General features: G+C 31.3%; 1 protein-coding gene across 3 annotated transcripts; it reads right to left on the reverse strand.

Moving 5' to 3' along the window:
- Window positions 1-3,649: 3,649 nt before the first annotated feature.
- Window positions 3,650-20,401, reverse strand: LOC126844418 (zinc finger protein 354A-like). 3 transcript variants are annotated; one of them, XM_050582605.1, is made up of 6 exons: window positions 20,184-20,401; window positions 19,905-20,120; window positions 19,631-19,786; window positions 14,960-15,006; window positions 13,197-13,408; window positions 11,691-12,947 (listed from the first exon to the last, which is right to left on the reverse strand). In XM_050582605.1, exons 2-6 carry the CDS (start codon window positions 20,091-20,093, stop codon window positions 12,007-12,009), a joined length of 1,545 nt encoding a protein of 514 aa, XP_050438562.1. In that variant the 5' UTR covers window positions 20,094-20,120; window positions 20,184-20,401; the 3' UTR covers window positions 11,691-12,006. The 3 variants fall into 3 exon arrangements, with proteins under 3 accessions (XP_050438561.1, XP_050438560.1, XP_050438562.1); XM_050582604.1 differs by lacking the exons at window positions 11,691-12,947; window positions 13,197-13,408 and adding an exon at window positions 3,650-7,074 and having other exon boundaries at window positions 20,184-20,397; XM_050582603.1 differs by having other exon boundaries at window positions 11,690-13,408.
- Between the last annotated feature and the right edge of the window lie 1,498 nt (window positions 20,402-21,899).

Raw genomic sequence — 21,899 nt, forward strand, 5'->3', positions numbered from 1 at the left:
TAACTTTTTATTATGTAGTTAAATAGGTTAGAAACATGGCCGAGGACGAAAATGGGCCAAGATCGTCAGCCCGGCTTAGCTTTACTAAAAAATCCACCATACAGTAAATGTATCTGTTGGTAATTGCATCAACCAAAAGAAAAAAAATTATGTTTGTTAAATTTATTATTATGTTTGGTTTTATTTTTCATACAAGTGTAATACATTACCTATTTAACTTCATATGAGTACTTCGTATATTAAAAGGGATTTGTTGATATTTAGGTATAAAATATTTGTAATAAAATAAAAAACAATATCAAACTAGTGCACCTACATTTTTAATAAATACATTTACTTCATATAGGTATTATGTATAATGATTACCCCTCTTCCCGGAAGTCTCAATTCTCAATTTGCCACCGTTAACATTAAACCTTTCATCACACAATAGAATATAGACTAAATTTAACCTATTCTGTGATTTCATTTCTTTGACGTTTAAGAGGTTATACGTTGTTTTTTTTTATTTGGATGTTATGATAGAAAAGTTGATAACCTTTAATTTGATAACAATACCTGCAAGGTAATGAAAATAGAATTATTATGTTTTTTTGGTATAACGGCACAATTATCTAAGTTATAACAACAAAATGAACTCTGCTCGATTAGGAACTATAAAGTCTAAAAAACTATGGTAGGTATATTATAAAGGAATACTTTACGGGTTATCCATCGCCAAATAGGTGATATACCTAGGCTTATATATATATATACACCTATATTGTGTCGGTTGTTATAGTGCAGTACAGTAATGGGAAAAGGTTATATTTTTTTTTTTTTAATACACTGTATAAAAATCTATATCTTCTAATAACCATCTATATCCACTTAATATTCAAGTATGGCAAAACCGTAGGTAGGTACCTTCCTATTTTATCTTAGTAATTAACGGGGATGACGGTTTCTAATAACAAATTTACTATCAGTTGTTTTATCATGGGCCACTCAATATCTCACTGCGTTTAATTAATAATTAAATTATTTTTTTCCATAATGTTTTCATATAATGTTATCTCAATTTTCCACAATTTGTTATGTTCCTACCAACGTGGATTTATAAATCCACCTTGGTTTCTACGCCCCTCCCAAACTAATTATTTTTATATCAACTTTTGAAACTTAAACGGTAACGTATACATTTGTAACAACTTGTTAAATTGAGAATAATGTGCTAAAAATGTTTTGGATAACTTTTCTTGAAGTGATTGAAATTTAAGGCAGAAATAAAGGTGAAGTGTAGTATTATTTTTATCTGCACGCACTTCCCCCTTCCGTCCTAACTTTTAAACTCTTATAGATTTAAAAAAAGTGGTTCAAAACCGGTTATCGACCAGTCAATATTTTCAGGAAATTATTTTTAATTTGAAAAGTTAATAAAATATATACGTTACCATTTCAGTTTCAAAAATTGCTATTAAAAAAAAAAAAATTATATATATATATGTATGTATATTATACAGGAAGTTTGGCACTAATTAAATTAATACAATGTGTGAGAACGATTTCCAAATTTACCTAATACCTACAAAAATTGAACAAAATTTTGAGTATTAGAGAAATATGAACATTAAAAACGCTCAATTACGAACTATTTTAAAAGTAAAAACAAAATAGCTTTTCATACTTAAGAGGACACTACCCAAGCCATTTCTAAGGAGTAAAATATTGGCAATTTTTCGAAACATCTTAAATTAGAGTTTGAATTATAATGTATACTTATTAATACAGTAATGAGGATACTTTGTTGATTGCCATTTTTTTTGTCAGACTACTGACTATCACTGAAATGGTAACGTATATATTTTATTAACTTTTCAAATTAAAAATAATTTCCTGAAAATATTGACTGGTCGATAACCGGTTTTGAACCACTATTTTTTTAAATCTATAAGAGTTTAAAAGTTAGGACGGAAGGGGGAAGTGCGTGCAGATAAAAATAATACTACACTTCACCTTTATTTCTGCCTTAAATTTCAATCACTTTAAGAAAAGTTATCCAAAACATTTTTAGCACATTATTCTCAATTTAACAAGTTGTTACAAACGTATACGTTACCGTTTAAGTTTCAAAAGTTGATATAAAAATAATTAGTTTGGGAGGGGCGTAGATTAATAAATTACAATTTTTTTTCCCATCAAAACTCTGCTTTGCGCGGGACAAGTATGTGAGGCCAGTATTAACAGTAAATTTATACTTAATGTATACTTTGGGGTAGCATTTTAATTTTTTCGATGTCTGTACTTAATATTTTTTTATAAGCAAATTAAAAAAAGGAAAAAATAATGAATAATTTTGATTGGGCTTAAGTTATCAAAAAACTAAAAACGCTACCCCGTAGATAATGTTCTTCTCTTACCATTGTAAAGATTGTATACGGGCATACAGCTACTCTAAATACCACCCTCACATTCTTGTCCCCCGCAAAACCATTTTTCGTGGATAAATTACGGGTGGGTAGCGTCCTCTTAACTCAGTCAAATTAGTCAATATAAAAAAAAATATAGTGTAGGATGTTTATTTAATACATTTAAATAATATGACGTTAATGTTTATATATTTCTACTAGGTATTTTTAAGACAGTGTGTTTAATACAGTAGGCTGTGTTTTAGCCATCTCTTTTTTTTTTTAATGCTGCTTATAAACATCTTAAATATCTACGTAATAATACGTAGGTTTATTTTCCCATCTATATAATAAGTTAGTGTAAATTTTGTATACTTAAAGATAATACATGTCTTTTGTAAAAGTAAATAAAATCCTTACGAAAGAAAAACATACCTCGTATTAATGTGTTATATATACATTGTGTGCTTTGCAGGTAGGTAGCCATTATTTGCAAGATTAAAATCGATTGCTACTCGGTGAGACTTGGCCAAGACCAGGCAAGAAGCGCATATGACCTTCAATATTTTTAATTTACTTAGACAGGGGCCTCGAAATGAGTTAGGCCGTAGGTTGTTTTAATTTTTCTCAAGTCTCAACGTGTCTAATACAGGTTTTGTACAATGTATCTAAGTATATCAGATTTTAATATTGTAATTTATGGTACGGCAAGCATCATGTTATGACCGGAGGCTCTCGTTGTCAGTCGCGAGATAGGTGCACCAATTTAATTACACCTTATACATTACCTACACCTACCATATAGGCATATAAATGAATTTGTTAACTGTTAAGGTTGGATTTCTTCAATATTTACTATTAATTATAATAATTACCTCACTATTAATACCTATTGACATTTCATAAAATTTATACTTATTTTCCATTTCCATAAGGTATAAGCTAATTGAAAGTATTTTTTTCTTACTTATTTCAGTTATATAATATTGTTGAGTATACAATTTGTAAGTGATTCCTTGGGCTAAGACACGTCTTGTTTTCTCATAAAAATAATTGGAATTTTGTTGTTATTCATTTTTGAGACACTACAGATCTAACGTATAAGATCTAAGTATCCAACACCTTTTGGGTATTTTTAGTTGTTCAGCAGCTCAAATACACACAGAGTTAAAATTATATTTCAAAAAGTGTAACATCTTAAATACTATATCATAATACACTTGTTTAAGTTGAAATCCGTATTATATTTTACATTGATTTATCTCATTCGTGCAAAACAAAAAATGTTGTTAAATTAAACAAATACAAAATCAAACAAATCACGCCACATTCATCGATTACGAATTATAATTATATTTTTTTTAGATATTTTATTTTATACAATGCAATATTTTCAATATGTACAATTAATAAATGTTGAGATCAGTATACTATATAATTACTGTATTTTTCATTTTTGTTTTCTAATAATTATAGCCTACTACTACTTGATCAGAGTCGAACTATGCTGTTTTATTGTTCACTTTTCTTCTTTTTTTTGGCCAATATGAAATAAAAGCATAATTATTGTCCACGAGCGTGAACGTGAATATACTGCAAACATTAAATACCAACGAGAACTCTAAAAAAAAACAATATAAGTTTTAAGTACGAAAATCCGCAAAACCCTCGCTACAACAAGTACATTATAAATATTATATTTTTTATCGAAAAAAACCCGATACGTAGGTACAGAAGCCACGGGGAACTTTTGCATTTCTACATCCGTCCATTTAGAATCTCGCTTGCCATATAAAAAAGTGTTACTTTTAAATATAAAATAACGAAATTTTATATTGTATAAAAAAACACTGGGATTATAATAATATCAATAAATTCTAGTAGTATAATGCAATAGAATATATCAAGTGTAACCGACAGATTGAATACATAATTTCTGGTTTTATTATTTAAATTGCAAAACGGATGTGCCGTGCAGTATAAAAAAAAGCCACGACCAGTCTAAAATTTGTTCATTCTAATCACGCGAGTGAACGGCATAATATTATAGCTGTAATTTGCATATTATATAATTATAAGTCGCGTCTTGCTTTATTGGCTCGTTAAACACAATACACAAATTCACTCGGTTAGAGAATGTTTTATGAAATTTTAAAAAATATTGTCATCGTTAAAAAAGAATATTATAATAAATTCGAATTCTGTCAAGGTACTTAGGAATCTAATAGACGATAGGGTACGCGAAAACATTTGTTTTTTACAATTAACTAGGAAACTAAAAAAGTTAAATAATTCAAGGACTAATTTATAAAATCCGAAGCCTTTGTTAATTTTTGTGAACGGTTCTTTTAGTAGTCGACGGAAACAATGAATGAGATATTAAGCCAATCGCCGACAACTTTCACATTATTTGTTCGCTTTCTATAACACCTATGCATTTGCCAACAAACCGGAGCTCGTCGAAAGCCAGTCACGTGGAAAGCGCGCTTTACAGTCAGCTAATGAAAAACCCCATTTTGGAGAAACCTTCTAGCGTCCAACGAAAGCACAAAACAAAATATGTTTATCAATTGTTCCTATGTATCGATCATCGATCATCATTGAAATAATACCGCGTTTATATTCGCGCCGTGCCATCGTGTCGAATTATGTTATCAGATCAAATCGCCAATTACAGTGAACGACCTTCGCGGCTGTTGTACAATGTATGTGTATCCAGTGGATGCATAATAATAACATCACGTATGATTAGAATATTTCCATAAACGACAACGAAAAAAATACAGACCACCAAAACAAATAATGTGCGATCCGGACAAACGAACCGTCGAATCCGACTTAATGGCCACCAGTTATTCAAATTCGAATGGATACGTTGTAACGATATTTTTTAGTCAAGCCGGCCGTCGAGGACAACCGACTGAGAGACGTCCAAATAATATTCTAAACTGCAGAAAAATCCGAAAAATCATTTGTATTGATACTTGACGCGATCGAGCAGAACCTACTCGGCGAAATGCACACGACCAAATAGCGCTTTATAGGAGTTTTTCCGACCCTTTGTAACAACTCCGTTGAAATTTTAGTATAAATACGATTGAAAAAAATATTATGTAAACAAATACATATTATATAAATATATATATACACAATATTGTTCAATCGTATTATATACATATTGCTATAATATTATATATATATATATAATGCTTGGCGAAATCAAAACGTACAATTTGAGTTTTAGCCAAAAACAACAATATATATAATACATTTTACATATACACAAAAATACGTACAGTGAATACTTAAAATAATAAATATAAAAAAAAAGTCGTTGGACTACGCCGTCAGCGAAGAAGTGAGTGAGGATAGTGTGGAAGGAACTAGGGCGAGGGATGTTTGCGTCGCCATTGGGTTCCGCTAATCGGCGGCGGCGACAGCGGTTGTCGCTAGAGTGGAATGGAAAGAGGGCGCGGCAGACTAGACGGTTCATTCGTCGTCGTCCATGACGTTCACCACGGCGGCCGTTTGGATGGCGTTCGGGTAAAACTGCGGTTTCCGCCTGCCCGGCTTGAAGTGCAGCATTTCGTGCTTTCTGGTGTCGCACATCTGCACAAAGCCGCGGCCGCACACGCTGCACTTGAACGGCTTCTCGCCCGTGTGCGTTCTGATGTGTAGCGTCAGATCGTACCGTTTCCGGCATTTCTTGTCGCAGTGCGGACACTGGTAGTTACGCGTGTCCGTGTGCACGATCATGTGCGCATCGTGCGAGCCCTTCGTCTTGAACGACTTCTTGCACAGCACGCACGAGTACGGCCGCTCGTTGTAGTGTACGGCTTTGACGTGCACGTCCAGCTGGGACTTTTGCGCGAACCGCTTGTTGCATATGTCGCACACGAACCGCTTGTCGTGTTTGGTCTGGTGGACGGCCAGCTGCTGCTTGGTGTAGCACGAGAAGTCGCACAGCTGACACCACACGTTCTTCTTGGCCGTGTGCGTCAGCAGGTGATTCATGGCCGACGCCTTGTTCTTGTACATGTTGCCGCACACGTCGCACGCGAACCGTATCTGCTTGGAGTCGACCGCGGAGGCGGCCACCACGGCGGACACCTCGTGCTGGCCGCCGCCACCGCCTCCGGAATGTACCCGGGAGTGTTTGTCTTCCAGGTGTTCTTTGAACTCGTCGATGGACGGGAAACTGATGCGGCACAGATCGCACTCGTACATCTTGTACTCGGGATGTCGTTTCTGGAAGTGTCGTAGTAAATTGTACCGCGTTTTGAACACAGTAGCGCATATCTGGCACATGGTTTCTTGCGGTGGTCGCTGCTCCTGTAGCTCACCGCCGTTGCCGTCTTCGCCGTCGTCACCACTAACGCCTTCCAGGTACATGCGCACGTTTACACCGTCGCACTCGTCGTCGTCGTCATTGTCTTCGTCCTCATCGTCGTTTTCGCCACCGCCGCCGGCGCAATCGCTGTTGTCCACGTGTTCATGGTGTTCTATGTACTCTTCTTTGGGTATTATCGCAGAGGGATCGTCATCGTTCTCTTCCACCGTCGGCAGGTCCTCAAGTTGTTGGTAACTGGCAACTTCATCGTCGCCGGTCGTTTCCTCCGTTGCCGCCGAATTGAGATAAACGTTACTTCCATCGTTCGCGAAAACATCGTGATCGTCGGCCATTGCACTGAAACACATAAATAAGCAAATCAAAAATGAGAAAAACGACACCATCATAAACACGTTACATGCTATTTAATTTACATGTCGACAGTTATATTAAACGATTGTTATAATTTTTGTCTATAAATTAACTAGGTGTGACATTCTTCTATCTATTTTATTATATATTTTGATTTAATAGGTGCCCTTGTTTCATACATTTAAAACTAAAGACCATGTTATTTTTATTAATACATAGCTCTTGGGTTTATCGATTATAATAATTACACAACTTCTTACACTTTTTCCTCAGGAATACATTAAGCGATAATAACAATTATAATTTATTACTAAAATGTTTTTTTTTTATGGTAATAATTCTGATGAGTAAATGTTTGCGTACGGCCTTAGCTTTAGCCGGACGACCTTGGCCTCTTGTGTTCTTCCATTCATATTTATGAAATAAATAGGTACTAAAATGAAACAAATTTGTTAATCGCACAAAGAATGGCATTATTGACTAGTTATGAAGTCATAGTAGTCTCAACAAAACAATTTTATTTTGACCAGTTGCCAAGTCGTGATTGAAAAGCATCATTGCATTAATATAACCAAGATCTCATGATCGATTGTTAGATAAAACTTATGTAAATATAACAGATAACAATATTAGAAATTAATACAAGTGTACGTTCATAGTTATACTCATACTAGTCTATTTCACGGAAACGTTGTTGTAAGAAATTTATTAAAACTCAACAAAGTAATATTGTGCAACTAATCATGCCCAATCATTCGATTACCCGATTGTTTTATTAATGCAGTTAGCATGCATACATGAAGTAAGCAGTTAATATGTGTTATTGAATAATTCATCACTATAGCGTGAATCTCAAAGTTTTAATAATTTAGAAGTATTGTTAAGTATATAGATGAGTAATCACCGGCTTAGTATTGTTAGTTAAAAAGAAGTCCGTACGCAGTAAATACACTAAAACAGATAGTCAATGTTATCCAGCAAGGTTCTTTATTATTACATATTATATTTTTATCAGTGTGTTTACAACACATTTTGGACGTCATCTGTGTTTCAAATAAATAATAATTTCCGTGAACACATAAAAGAAACTAAACATACGCGTTTTTCGGAAACAACTTCGGTATTAAATAATTTTAATAGTTTCAATTAAAAAAACAACAAAAATGAAGCAATAAACTTAATATTTCAGGTATTGCTGGAATAAATGCTTAAAAGTATATACGGTGTTGGTACAACTAGTTTCTATGCGCCTTGTTGAGCTGTTTGAGGGACTTGATCAACTTGAAACTAGGCCCGTACTCTTAAAACGGGAACGGACGGATATCCGATTATACGATCATGTATGTCGCTTGCACATGTCACACGCGTGTGTACAAGAACTGATAGTGGTCCAAGAACCCGCGCCGAACCAGCACGCAACAATAATATTCACGTCTCACACTTTTAGTACTTAGAAACACCCGCTTGCACGACAAACCGTTGGTCTACCGTCGCGGTCATGTTAATAAAACACGGTTTAACTTGTTAACGGGCGACGCGACTAACAGGGTTTTGGAAACGGGTCTATACGGGCCAAAAACTTGTTTTTCTTATTCGCAAACCAACACAGGAACACCAAAACGACGGCAGGTTAGGTTCAGCGGCCGCGGATTCAGAAGGATTGACTAGGCGAACATGTCCTTATAATTTTTGTCACGTAACAGGTATAAAGAAATCGACGTTAAATAAATATCGAAGTAAAAATTATGATATTGATAACACAATTCTCCAAAAATCAAATATATTACGAGTAGTCTGGATTTCGTTTTTTTTGAAAAATTATTTTATGTATAAATACTAATTTACAGGTAATTTACAAATATTCGAAAATTCTATCAAGGCACTTTTCTACATACAAATTATTTTTAAAAAAAAAAAGCCAAAATAATTTTTACAGTAAATTCAGAAGTTTAGTAAATTGTTCTAGTAAAGCATAATAAAATGTTCAAAAATTAATATTTCTTATATTTGTAATTCGTCATCTAAAGGGCAGAATTTTAATTCTACCCCGGTATGTCCCACATCGAAATATAATCTTATATTATCCGGTAATATTACTGATGCTGTAAAGTGTAAACAATATCATACATGTTGAACTTAGTGCTACATTATCAGTACATTATTAGTACTACATTATCTAAATGTTTGTTATAATTGAAAAAAAAACTCGAATAACGAAATAAATGACATTTTAAATTATTCTCAACTTTTTTTGTAGTTTCTCTAAAAACATTTAGATTTTGATTAACTTAATAAAACGGAAACCGCCTATACCATTTTTGTGGGTTCGATAACACTAAACCTAATTTGTAGTATCTTAACCGTAAGAAACTTATTTCGTCGTTTTTTTTAAGTTTCTGAAATGTTTAGAACTCCCATTAGTTTATATATTTTTTCAAAAAATGTTTTATCATTCTAATAGATATTATAACAGTTGTTTGGTAATCACTATTACTTGAATTTTTTTTTATTTATGAATTAAGTATGAGACGTCCAAAACTATGACGCTATTAAATATTAATCGATATTTAAAAGAAAATTTAAGGTGTACCATTTTTCCAAATTGTTAAGAGATGGAACAATTTTAAGAGCTAGGGCCCTGTTAATCCAGAGGAAGAGTAAGTTTATAACCTGGCGACTTATTGGACTAGGACGAAACCGATTACTTCTAAAATGTGCTGACAACAGAAAAGTCAAAATAATATCCTTATAACGGTAAAAGAGAAAATTCCGGACAGAAAACTAACACAATAATGTTCTATAACGAGCAACAACAACAAAACAACGAGGTACACTGGCTGAACAAACCGCTAAAGAAAGAATAGATGCAGAGTAGTACAAATCAACGATAGTCTAACTGAACGGCATTAATTTTTAAATTACATGGCACGAACAATAGTAATTTATAGTTTTTAATTAAAAACAATTGAATGAATACAATTTTGAAATATTACCGCTATGTCTTACACTAAATTGTATACTTTGATAAAAAAATCAATTTCTATTTTAAAAGTTATATCTAACTGAAATAAATCATGTAAATAATTATACTGCAATTTATCATTTATAAAATACAAATTAAATGTTACAGCCGTAATACAAAGAAAAAACGCACAAAATGATAACACATTTTGCATATAATATACTTTATTAAATTATTTAGAATAAATATAAAAAATTTGAGACACGTTTGATGTATGAGTAAAATAAATAACATCTAAATATTTCAACTCGTAAGCGGACAATTAAATTTTAGGAAAAGTATTTATAATTCAAGTTCTTTGAAAGTGTACAGTTTTCTATTTAGCATTTCAAGCACGTTATCATACAATTTTCTATTTTATAGTTAAACATATTAAAAATTTGAAAATTTCTGCCTAAAACATTGACGTCGGGCAATCGCCCTCCCATCTTTACCCATGTTTTTTTTAAATATATTTTTTGCGTAGCATCATTAAATTAATTCAAATTTAGAACTATTATGCCAGAATATTATAAAAAATGTCCAAAATATAATTCAAAATAATAATTTCACCCCTGATGAATACCCAATGTGAAAACTCGCCTCTTCCTTGGGATATGACCTCTAGATATGTTTTTGAAGACATCAAAAAAAAATATATTAACAATAAAACCATATTATAAAGATATTATTATATAACCTTAGCTAGGTTGTAAAATAATGATAAAAGTGATATTAATAAATAATTATTTAACACTTGGGTCATTTTGTTCTATTTCGTAAAATGTACGAGCTAAAAATCAAAAACCTATAAAATAAAATTTAAAACATTTATCTTGAATTTTTAAAACTGAATTAATGTATTATTTACTTAAACTAATGGGGAATAGGTTAATGTAATATAATTCAAAATATTGTTTTCTTTCTTAAACTAATATACAAAAAAAGTGTCCGATTTTAACTATTTTTTTCTAGTATATGAACTTTTAAATCCCCCCTTACAACTGGAAAACATTTTTAAATCAATAATTAATAGATTAACATTATGAAGTCATAAATATGTATGCTTATTGTCTATGTATATTAAATATATATGCTAGTTTGATTATATTTTATTTATCTACCTTAGTAACAAGTAATAGTATGTTAAAATTATAGTTAAAATTCAAATAACATTTTATAAAAAATAAATGTTACATATGATAAAGCACACAGTAATGGCGATAGTAATAATAATATTGTATTAAAGTAGCAATTGTAATAAAATAGCTGTGCGCCAACTGTGTGATGCAGCAATTAATCTTGCTAGTATTAATTCGTGTGTAATACAATCAAAAATACTTTTACGAAATACTATGTTTAAATTAAATAACAAAAAAAAATTTTTAATTTACCAGTACATATTATAAAAATGAGTTATGTTGGCAAAGAATCATAAATTGTACTCCGACATAATGATAAACGATAATACATAAATAATTTAACTTGCATAAAGACAATTATTAAAAATATAAATAAATTCAACAAATATAATATTTGCAATAATTATTTTTAGAGAACATAAAAACAGGAAATTCGTCGTTACATACAATTAATACATTGATTTATGAATTATAGGTGTAATCAAATATATAAATATAAATAAACAATTAGGAATTATAAAAATAATGATTTTGTCAATAGTAAATGTTTGGAACTTATTTGTAAATTCCAAATCAGAATACATATAATTGGTTAGTTCATAATTACTGTACTATAGTATAATTATAATAAAATTTAAAAGGTATTCTATGACAACCCTGTGTTACGATAAACTATACTTCGAACAATAATAACAAATATCATCTCATAATAAAATAAAAACATTTAGGTAATATAAAATTATTATATATTTTTTAACTAATATTTTATTGACATTATGGCATGGGAGAATTAGATGGTGGATTAAAATCCAATGAACCTGAAATAGGTGTAATAGTGGCTTCACCAACTACTGCTCTGAACGTACTACGTTGATTGCTACTATCACCATCATGCACTCGTCCGTGTTGTTTTAAATGTTTCTTCAGTTTAAAAGTGTCCCCACAGACAATACAACGAAATGGTCGATCTGCGGAATGAACTGCCATGTGTCCTTTGAGGGTGCCACTGCGTAGAAATGCCTTACCGCATATTTCACAAGCATAATTCCGTACACCTGTGTGATGTGTGAGGTGAGCAACCAGATGACATCGTCTGATGAAACTCTTCTCGCAATACTGACACTTGTGCGACTTGATACTTTCATGCATTTGTTTCCAATGGATTTTCATGGATGACCTTTGCGCAAAACTCTTGCCACATGTCTCACACACAAATGGCCGCTCGCCTGTATGAATTCGTCGATGGTCATCAACATTGCGCTTTTCTGAAAATGAACGGCCACAAATGTCACACTGGTAACCCCGTATCTTCTCGTGAAAGCACACAATATGACGACGTAAAAATGCTGCAGTTCGAAATTGTTTGCTACACATCTCACAGGTATACGGTTTTTCACCAGTATGCACTCGCATATGGTAAACAAATTTGTATCGTCTACCCGCTACTGCATAGTTACATTGATCACATTTGTAATACAATTTATCATCAATCATCACCTTGTATTTATCAAAGAGATCCACACCGCTAGTGGTGCTTTTGGCTTGTTTTTTACAGTCTTCATCATTTTCTCTGTGCGCCTTCCTTTTTTTAAATGTTTTTTTAGTATTCAGTCTTGTACTACAGTAACTATATTCACTATCGTTAGTTTGAGAATCATCGTTATCATTATCATCACCTGAATTTGGTTCATTTTTCACAAAATGATTATCTGAAACTTCAGATACAGGTTGAAAATCTATGTCATCGACAACTGTATTATCATATTTTTTACACATAGCAATACAGCGGCTGCTACGACGTACAGCGTGTAACGTTGGATCAGTGAGGTCAGTCTTATTAAATAATATATTATCGTTACACTCAATATTTATATTCTTTGGTGTCAAAGTAGTATTGTCAGAAACAACATCAGTGTTCTCATAACTAGCATTACAAGAATATTCTGTACTGTCACTATTATTACCACGTTTCAAACTTATCGGAGCCCAAATCCCATGAATATCTCGATCATGCATCATTTTTTCTTTTATCTTTGAAAAAATAAGGCCGCCGTCACACTGTAAACAGGAATAATAGCTGATCAAACCATTGGGTGCAATCAATGGATCTGTCTGGATATCAATAACTCTGTTAGTCTCCTCAGGCCTCTCATAGCTTTTACCATCGTTGCCATACCTGGAACACCATAAGGGCACATAGATTACGCCCAATTCGTCGTTCAATGCAGCCAAAAATTTATTGCCTCGCGCAGTAGCATCAGAAGCGCTGTCGAAATCCATTTGTATACACCATCCTGAACACTCGAAAATTATATCCAAAATGTATATCGTAACTGGTGCGTTCTTAATAATATGATAAAATTACAATACTTCACAGTAGAAAAAAACTCAAAAAATAAAATACACACATATAACTAGAATATATGCATGGAAGTTATATTACATAAAATTCAAAAGAAAAAAAACTACACTACACTACACTACACAGTATAAATATTGAATGGATTACTAGGTACTTATGAGCTAAATGTCTCTCGAGTCCCAGAGGTTTATAAACAATGGTCAAAATATTAGATAATTATCAAAGGGGTTTTAATGGTACACCAAAAAATATTTCGTTAAAATAAGACTATATCAGAGTAATAAATGATAAAAAGAACATAAAAAGAGTAATAAAAATATAAGAATGTCGGAAATCGTTATATTATATGAAATCATAATAACCCTATATTTAACAGCAATACTGTTTAATTATTGTTACCAGGAATTATATATAAATAAATGTAGAGTACTGAAGACTCCACAAATATTTAATGAAATTTTCTAATCTTATTTTGAGTAATTGGTGACATTTTTTTAACTATAAGAAAATATAGAGCTTAGAAATACAACTTGGATTTTTACAAAAAAAAAAACATCATTAAATGAGATAGTAAAATTTGTTAGTGCTGTTCAATTTGGTATAGACAAATGGTCTCGTCACTAAAATGGCAAATGCAAGAAATAAACATGCTACCCTAACTGATCTTATTCAACTATAATCTGTGCCACAACTGCACAAAAACCAAAATGTAATACCAACTCTGCAAGCACTGATAGAAAATGTGTTTCGGTTTCAATGCAGTTGCATTCTCTCATGTCACAGAGTACATAATTCTTCTTTTCTAACAACAGTGATGAAAATATATATTTATAGTATGTCATACAATCATATTATATTATATTCAAATTTAATTTAATAATTATAATTTTTGCATCAAGTTAAAACTTAAAATAAACCCGATTTCCTCCTTTAATTAACATATTTTAATAAATTTAAAATATTTAAAAAGATTAATTATCACTGCTGTCATTCATGCATAATTATATTTATTTATTTATTTAATAGCGTAGTGCACAGATGTCATTGATGCTTTTTTTTTTTTAATTAAACAGGAATGATGTTGACAATTTATAATGCCTTATCATAACATATATTTAACAAACTTCTATGTTCTCTAAAATCATAAGTACCAGACGTAGCTCCCAATGTTCAAACACTTATATGTGGGGAGACAATAATAGACAACTCTATTAGGTTAATAGAGTTGTTATACATTAACTCAATTTCTCGAAAATATCAACTTTAACATCCATGCACTATTCCATCGTTTTTATAGTGGCACACTTAGTTAAATTAAGTGTCCTTCAAAATCATTAATTAATAAGACACACAATTAAATCTTACCTTTTATCTACAGCTGACATACTTTCATCATGTTCTTCAATAGTCACCTGAAATTAAAAGCAATAAACTTAAATTTTAATTGGGGGTTATTAAATTTGTTAATCTCTCATCATTATTTCAGGTTTCACATAAAACTAAGTATCATGTGACTTATGAATAAATAATGAACAATCAAGCACTGATCATAAATGTTTATAGGGGAAAGGACTTATCCAACATACACCTAATACAGACTCACGAGGTATTTGACTAAAAGCAAAAATTTAATTTAATATAATCTATGTGGAAGAATTTTTACTCATATTGTTGGCTTAAATAGTAAAAAGTGAGTTTACTGATTAATTAAATTATTTACTCACACCTTTTTTTTTAAATTAAAAATACAACACAAATAAGATAATTCTAACAGTATTATAAATTATCAAGTTTAAAAATTATTATGCCTTACAAAATTTGAGGATTCTACAAATTACCACTTTTTTTTTATCTTTTTAGTTTTTCAATTTAAATTTTATGTGAAGTATGACTATTTATATTTTTACAAAACATAAAATATAGTTTGATAGTTTTGTAGTTATGTTTTTAAAATGTTAGATTAAACCAATCACCATGAATGACCAATACAAAATCAGGTATTGGAAAATGTAAAAGATAAAACTAATCAAGTCTATAAAAGGCTAGTTTTAGGTTTGACCTATAAAGATAACAGAACTATTAAAGTAAAATAAAAAACAGATTTTAAATTAAACAACTTTAACATAATATTTAGCTGAAAATTGTTCACAATGTTGTGTTTTTTTTTTTATTTGTTTATCTAGACCCACAATATCTTCTAAACTAATTTCTTTAGGCAGCAAATATATAGATCAGAAAATTGTACCTGTATCCCAACGAAATTTAAATATATTAATTACACGGCTCTATAACTTTTTAAAAATAGTCAAGTTAGTTACAAATTTCTATAGAATTTTTTTAGATGAGGTACTGTTGATAAACAAGTACATCATAAACCCTTCTTCAATCCTATGATTGGGCAACAACAGTAATAAATTATTATGACACACAATCAACATATATCGTATCCGTCTCCAACTCAAAATAAAATTTCAAGTACATTATATAGCTTTTACACTGCTTTTAACAATTTTTATACTTCTACCATCTACATACTCGCAACAAAATGTTTATAAGTAAGTGATTTTATCATATTCAGTTATAATAATTCCTATTGATCTGTGGTGATCTCCATTTCTATAATATGCTCCATCCCAACTATGCCTCGACTCCACTATGGTAGCTTTTTTTTTAAGTGTTCTTTTTCATAACAGTTAAACAAATATATTTCAGGAAGATTTAATGAACAACCGACCACTAAATTAGTAAGTTTTTTTAATGCAAAATTAAATTTTGAAAATTTGTATTTCAATCAGTTATAATTAAAATAATGTAATTAAAGTAATTACCTTATTCTCAAACGCTATAACATGCAACCACTTACTGAGTTGAAATCAGAATTAACGTAATTCCTTTCTCGATTAGTTAAAAGTTATGTGTCACTATAACATAATAATCCCGAATTCAACAGAAAAAAAATTGATTAAAACCCATATTTGATACCATTTATAGAAATTATTTTAAATGTAGAACACTGTGGAAAAATAATAAAATAGTGTTTTTCACAACTTTAACTCACTTTGACTCACAAAAAACCAGATGGCCCACACAAAATTTGTAACTAAATACAGATTTAGTAATAAATGTTTATATAATTATTGTATCTTATCTTGGTTACTATTGCCAAAATAAAAATTTCAAATTTTATTGTAAAATCAGTTTAATTATTGTTCATAGTTTTTCGACGTTCAAAACAAAATAAATAGGTGTATGACAAATTATATTTTTAAGTATACTATATTTTACTATAATTAGCTGTGTGTCTGTGCACACACTATCACACTAAACCGATTTTAATTCTTTTTTTGAGAATCTACAATTTCCAAACAGGTATAGATTGTAAAAAAAACCTTAACTTATACCCGTTCCTTTTACCTAGCTGAACATAACCTAGCTAACCTAGCATAACTAAGCTTAAATGTGTATATTGACTAAAATAATTCTATAAATTCGGTTAGGTATAACACTTCTTACCACTTACCAGTTTAGCCTAATAATTTAGTGTAAAAAATACAATTATTGGCTAAACTATACCTAATATTGAGTCCTGCTATAAAACTTTTTTTGAAGTACTAATCAAATTTTTTTTTTTTAAATAAATTAGGGTTTTTGGAGACAAATGAAAAAAGTTAGGATATACATAGATATCATTAAATATTTATAATTTCAAACTAATTTTATTGGAATAATAATTCATATTTTATATAACCAGATATTTTATCTACAATAATAATATGTTGTTTTCGTTATAATACAAAATACGGAGTTTATTGTCAAAGTGAAGTTTAAAACAAAGTTGTTTTTGTAAAAATATGTGCAGTTATTCACGCATGTAACCTTGTTTGATCAATATAAAAAACATTTGTAGCTAAGGGCTCAGGACTCATTGTATTTGTTCAGTTTACACATTATACTAGTGTAAGCCACACTGTTATTTTACTTTAAGTAATAGTATAATCTCTTATTTTAATTACTATAAGTGTTTATTAATTGTAGTGTGTTAATTAGTTAATTTATTTGTAATGACTTTTATTTCAATACCAAACTTCAATTCGTACTACTATTATACTATAATCTGTATAGTAATACAACAAGGTAACCCCTATTTGGTCGTGTAGTCTTTTAGACAACTTTGAAGGAGTCCCTAAGAAGCCCATATGAAAGTACGTATGACATATCAAGGGTTAGAGTATAAGCGTAAGTGCAAGATTTGTGCAAAATAGTCACACTACTTGTTAAAATGTCAGGTTTAAAAGCCACACTAAATTTTTTTTGCATGTAAAACAAAGCCTTGGAACATGCGCTTTTCTGAGGAGCTAAAAGTGTTAACATAAAAGTACATCTTTCCAAAATAGAAGTTTGAGACTTTTTTAAATTCTGACATAAAAAAAAAAACAATTTTAGCTTTGAAGATTTGTAAAATTCAATGTCTTATGAGTCAATAACCTTTATCAAAAATCGACTATGTCAAAAACTAGATGAAGACTCGATCTTTAATTTTGTTAAGATATACTATTGCACTGGAACTGCTGTTCCTCAAAAAAAGTGCATCTTCTAAGACATGTTTTTGAACAATAGTGGCTAAACAACTGTGCTGTAAGATTTGGCGATAAATATTTAATATCAATATACAATTATTTTTGCTTTGTTAATATAATGTTTATAAATATTAGCATAATATTGTTGTATTCAAAAATTGCCTATACTTTACACTTTAAATAGGCGGTGTGGCGTCAGCTAACATGTTTCTATTTATGTATTTAAGTATTTAAAAGACGTTTTACGGGAAGAGGTGGTTCAATCAATAATTACGGCCTAGAATCCTGCTTTAATAGCGCCATATAGCAATGGAAAATAAAAATTAATACTTATACTTAAATTATATTTAAAAAAGAGATTAATGGCGCTACTTCAGCATTAGAAGAATTATAATTTTCCGTAACAAAAAATTGACCAGTTTTTATAATTTAAATTTACATTTAAAAAAAAGAGAAATATAAAATCATAAACTGGGATTGAAAATGTTAGCAAACCAAAATTAACTTTTAGTTATAACTACGCCAAATCACAAATGTTGTTTAAAATAATGAAATATACTATGATGTTCTGCTAACTTGATTGAGTTTAAATATGTATAATAATAAAAGGGAATTAAAAAAATATTTCAAAGTTCAGTTATGACTTTTGGAAAGATATAAAATATTGTTCTTAGAATGAAAAGGCATAATTTAACTTTAAAATTATTTAATTGACTTTTCTATTTTTTTACAAGTTTAAATTCAGTTAAGCTATCAAAATATCGCACTATTAATCATTTATATCAATATTTGTTGGTTTTAACAAAAAAAATTAATTTTATCTTTGTAACGTTTTCGATTCTCGATTCTAAGCTATAAATATTTGTATGATATTTTTATTCTGGAAAATAATAAATGAAAGTCCTGACAAAAATAAAATACATCTGCAGTAAAAAACAACAAGACGTTAACAAAGCAAGAATAAGTTAAGCAACATATACTCTGTTCCAAAAGAGAATATACCAGTTCAGCATATTACAACTAACGGCTGGCAACCACTTCAAGATCAATTTCTCCCACTTTCACAGAAAGTACATAATTTCCGTACGAACCTCGAACCTAACCGAAGCTGGTTACGTTGAGAGACGCTTGTTGGGAGATGCACAATTTCGAATGAAAACCGGTCACCAACTGTTATATTTTATTTTGATACAGATTATAGAAACGTACAGGAAAATTATACTGTAAATTAACATAAATATTTTGCACAATTGACTTTTTTGACATACCTACATGTAGCTTGGTATTGTTTTGTTTATCCTCCAACGCTATTAAATTTAAAAAGACGTCAAAACATAGATTAAATATTTAATCTATGGTCAAAACTACTTAATCACTTTTTGAATAGGGAGAATATAACATACAGATATATTACGTTACAAGTTTTAATAAATTAATGAAATTATAGCAATTGTCATACCTTGCAAACGTTTTGATCAAAAGAGACATTCACTTCAAACATGCTTCTTAATTTTTGATCTGCGTCCGTACTACTTTCGTACAATTCGTCCCATACAAGCAGCGCCGACGCACAATGGTAGCATATCCTTTGAGGTAGTGAATCATTTTTTTGTACCTATACATTTAATTTATTAGTTTTATACACATCGAAACGTTAGTGCTACAACTCGTCACAAAGAAACATGTAAATCACGTTTAGTGAAATAGTATAATAAAAAAATAGCATGTATTACATTGAGAAACGGAAGGTGAGTTTGGATTTTATTTTCCAGTCTATGATCCGCACCTTCGTCGACATAAATTGGTACCATACGATCAGCGATGCTAGCACACAGCCTACAATAATCGTTGGCACTGCATTCCCGCAATGCCTCCAGATCGTCGTCGCGGCGGTCTTCCAGCATTATACTGGGTTCGTTCATTATTGTTGTGGTTTCGGCCGATAAACTCTACGACAAAATTACATTATATTAAATTGACGAACGCTACTGTTTTAATTATCTAAAAAATACCAATCGTTAGGCGTTGTTTGATTAAAAAGGTGTACGAAGAATATATGAACGGTTGAATCCTATCACGGAGTACGGCGGCCATAAATTGTGCGATATTAACAATTTTTTTATTGTTCAGCGCACCGACCGCGAGTCTAAACGGTCGGATAGTGGTATCGCTGCGGTAACAACAACACGACGGCGGCAAGCCAAACAGTAAATATGGCGGACAACGCACGGCGGGGCCAAAACCGAGCAGAGTGGGACGCAAAGACGGCTGCGTGCAAGGCGCGGCGACCGGACTCAACAGGGCATAGGAACACGCATGACGCACAGCAGCGCATGACGGCGGCTAGGTCTACCTCCACGCCGCGATCGTTAAATAATTCTACCTCCATGTAGCGGTCGTTTCCCGCCGTACGACCGCCACGCTAGGATTTATCTGTTTGATTAAGGCAATAACAGAGTATTTAATATGCACCAACAGAATTAAGACGAGCCACTTACATGTCTAGTTATTTTTATAATAATCATACATAGAGCAATTGAAAACGGTAAAGAATGTCGGACGTCGGTGCGTAAGCGTTAAGGAATTTTTTTATTATGAGCTAACCAGAATTTATGATAATGCATTTGGATCTTGGTAAAAATAATAAGCAGACGAAAATACAAAAATTGGGAAAATAGTATTTTATAGGTATACCAACGATAATTGGACTAGCAAGTGTATATGAGTTAAAAGGACTTAAAACACTATATGTATTAAAGAGTAGTAACTGTTAAAGGTTTTGACATTCCCGCTCGAAAATATTCACAAATGGTGTTGGAAATCACCAGACGGACGCACTACAAATAAAATAGATCGTTAGGTAGTTACTGTCACTTGACAACTGACTTAGATCTATAAAGAAGTTAGCCGCGACACCAACCATTTCTTGGCCATTGCAAGGGGTTGGCCTTAGTTACAGAACACACGAAAACGATTCATACAAATTTCTAAATTCAATTTTTTAGTATTTAGTATTGTATACATCGTCAGGGGTTTACTGTTGTTTACGGTGGCAGCCTAACGGCGCTTGCGTATGGATGTAGCGACGCTTGCGCTAATTTGGCGAGGGTTTCGTCCGCCGCTTGGGGCGTTCGTAATTCGTATTTGATTATTCTGAAATCTGAATGGAGAATAAGTTAATGATTATCTCTATCCACATTAAACGTTGGTACACACTCAAGTATTTCGATGTAACACGAGTTTCTATTTATGTTCGTACTCGCCAAAAAAGTAAAAACCAACAATCCACGGAACACCCCGAATAATCAGAAACAAGATAAAATCATGTCCGACATCTTGAAAATGATTAAGAAATGGATATCGTTCATTCTGGCTAAACTGTTCACTCAAAAAAAAAACAAACTTGGAAAATGGCGACGACATTGTTGTCGGTGTACGACATTTAATAAATAAACAGTGTAGCCATAAATCACAGAAAAAATTAAAAAAAAGTAATATCTAAGTTCTGGAGTCACTGGCTAAATCCCAATATGTATGATACTTTTTTTTTTATAAACTCAAGTTTTTTTACTCTAATATTCTCCTACTCTAAGATTCCCTTCTGTTTATTCTGTAGTACTCATATGAATATTTTATTACAACGTAATCGAAATGCTTCAGTGTTTTTACCCACCTTAAGAGCAAATCTCTCGTACGGCGTACATTTCATTATTCTCAAGCAGCCTAAT

This window comes from Adelges cooleyi, unplaced genomic scaffold (assembly GCF_023614345.1).
Source record: "Adelges cooleyi isolate 19-005CV unplaced genomic scaffold, UGA_ACOO_1.1 ACOO_flye_CR_arks_rails_tigmint_CR_PRNA_651, whole genome shotgun sequence".
NCBI classification, from domain to species: Eukaryota; Metazoa; Arthropoda; class Insecta; order Hemiptera; family Adelgidae; genus Adelges; species Adelges cooleyi.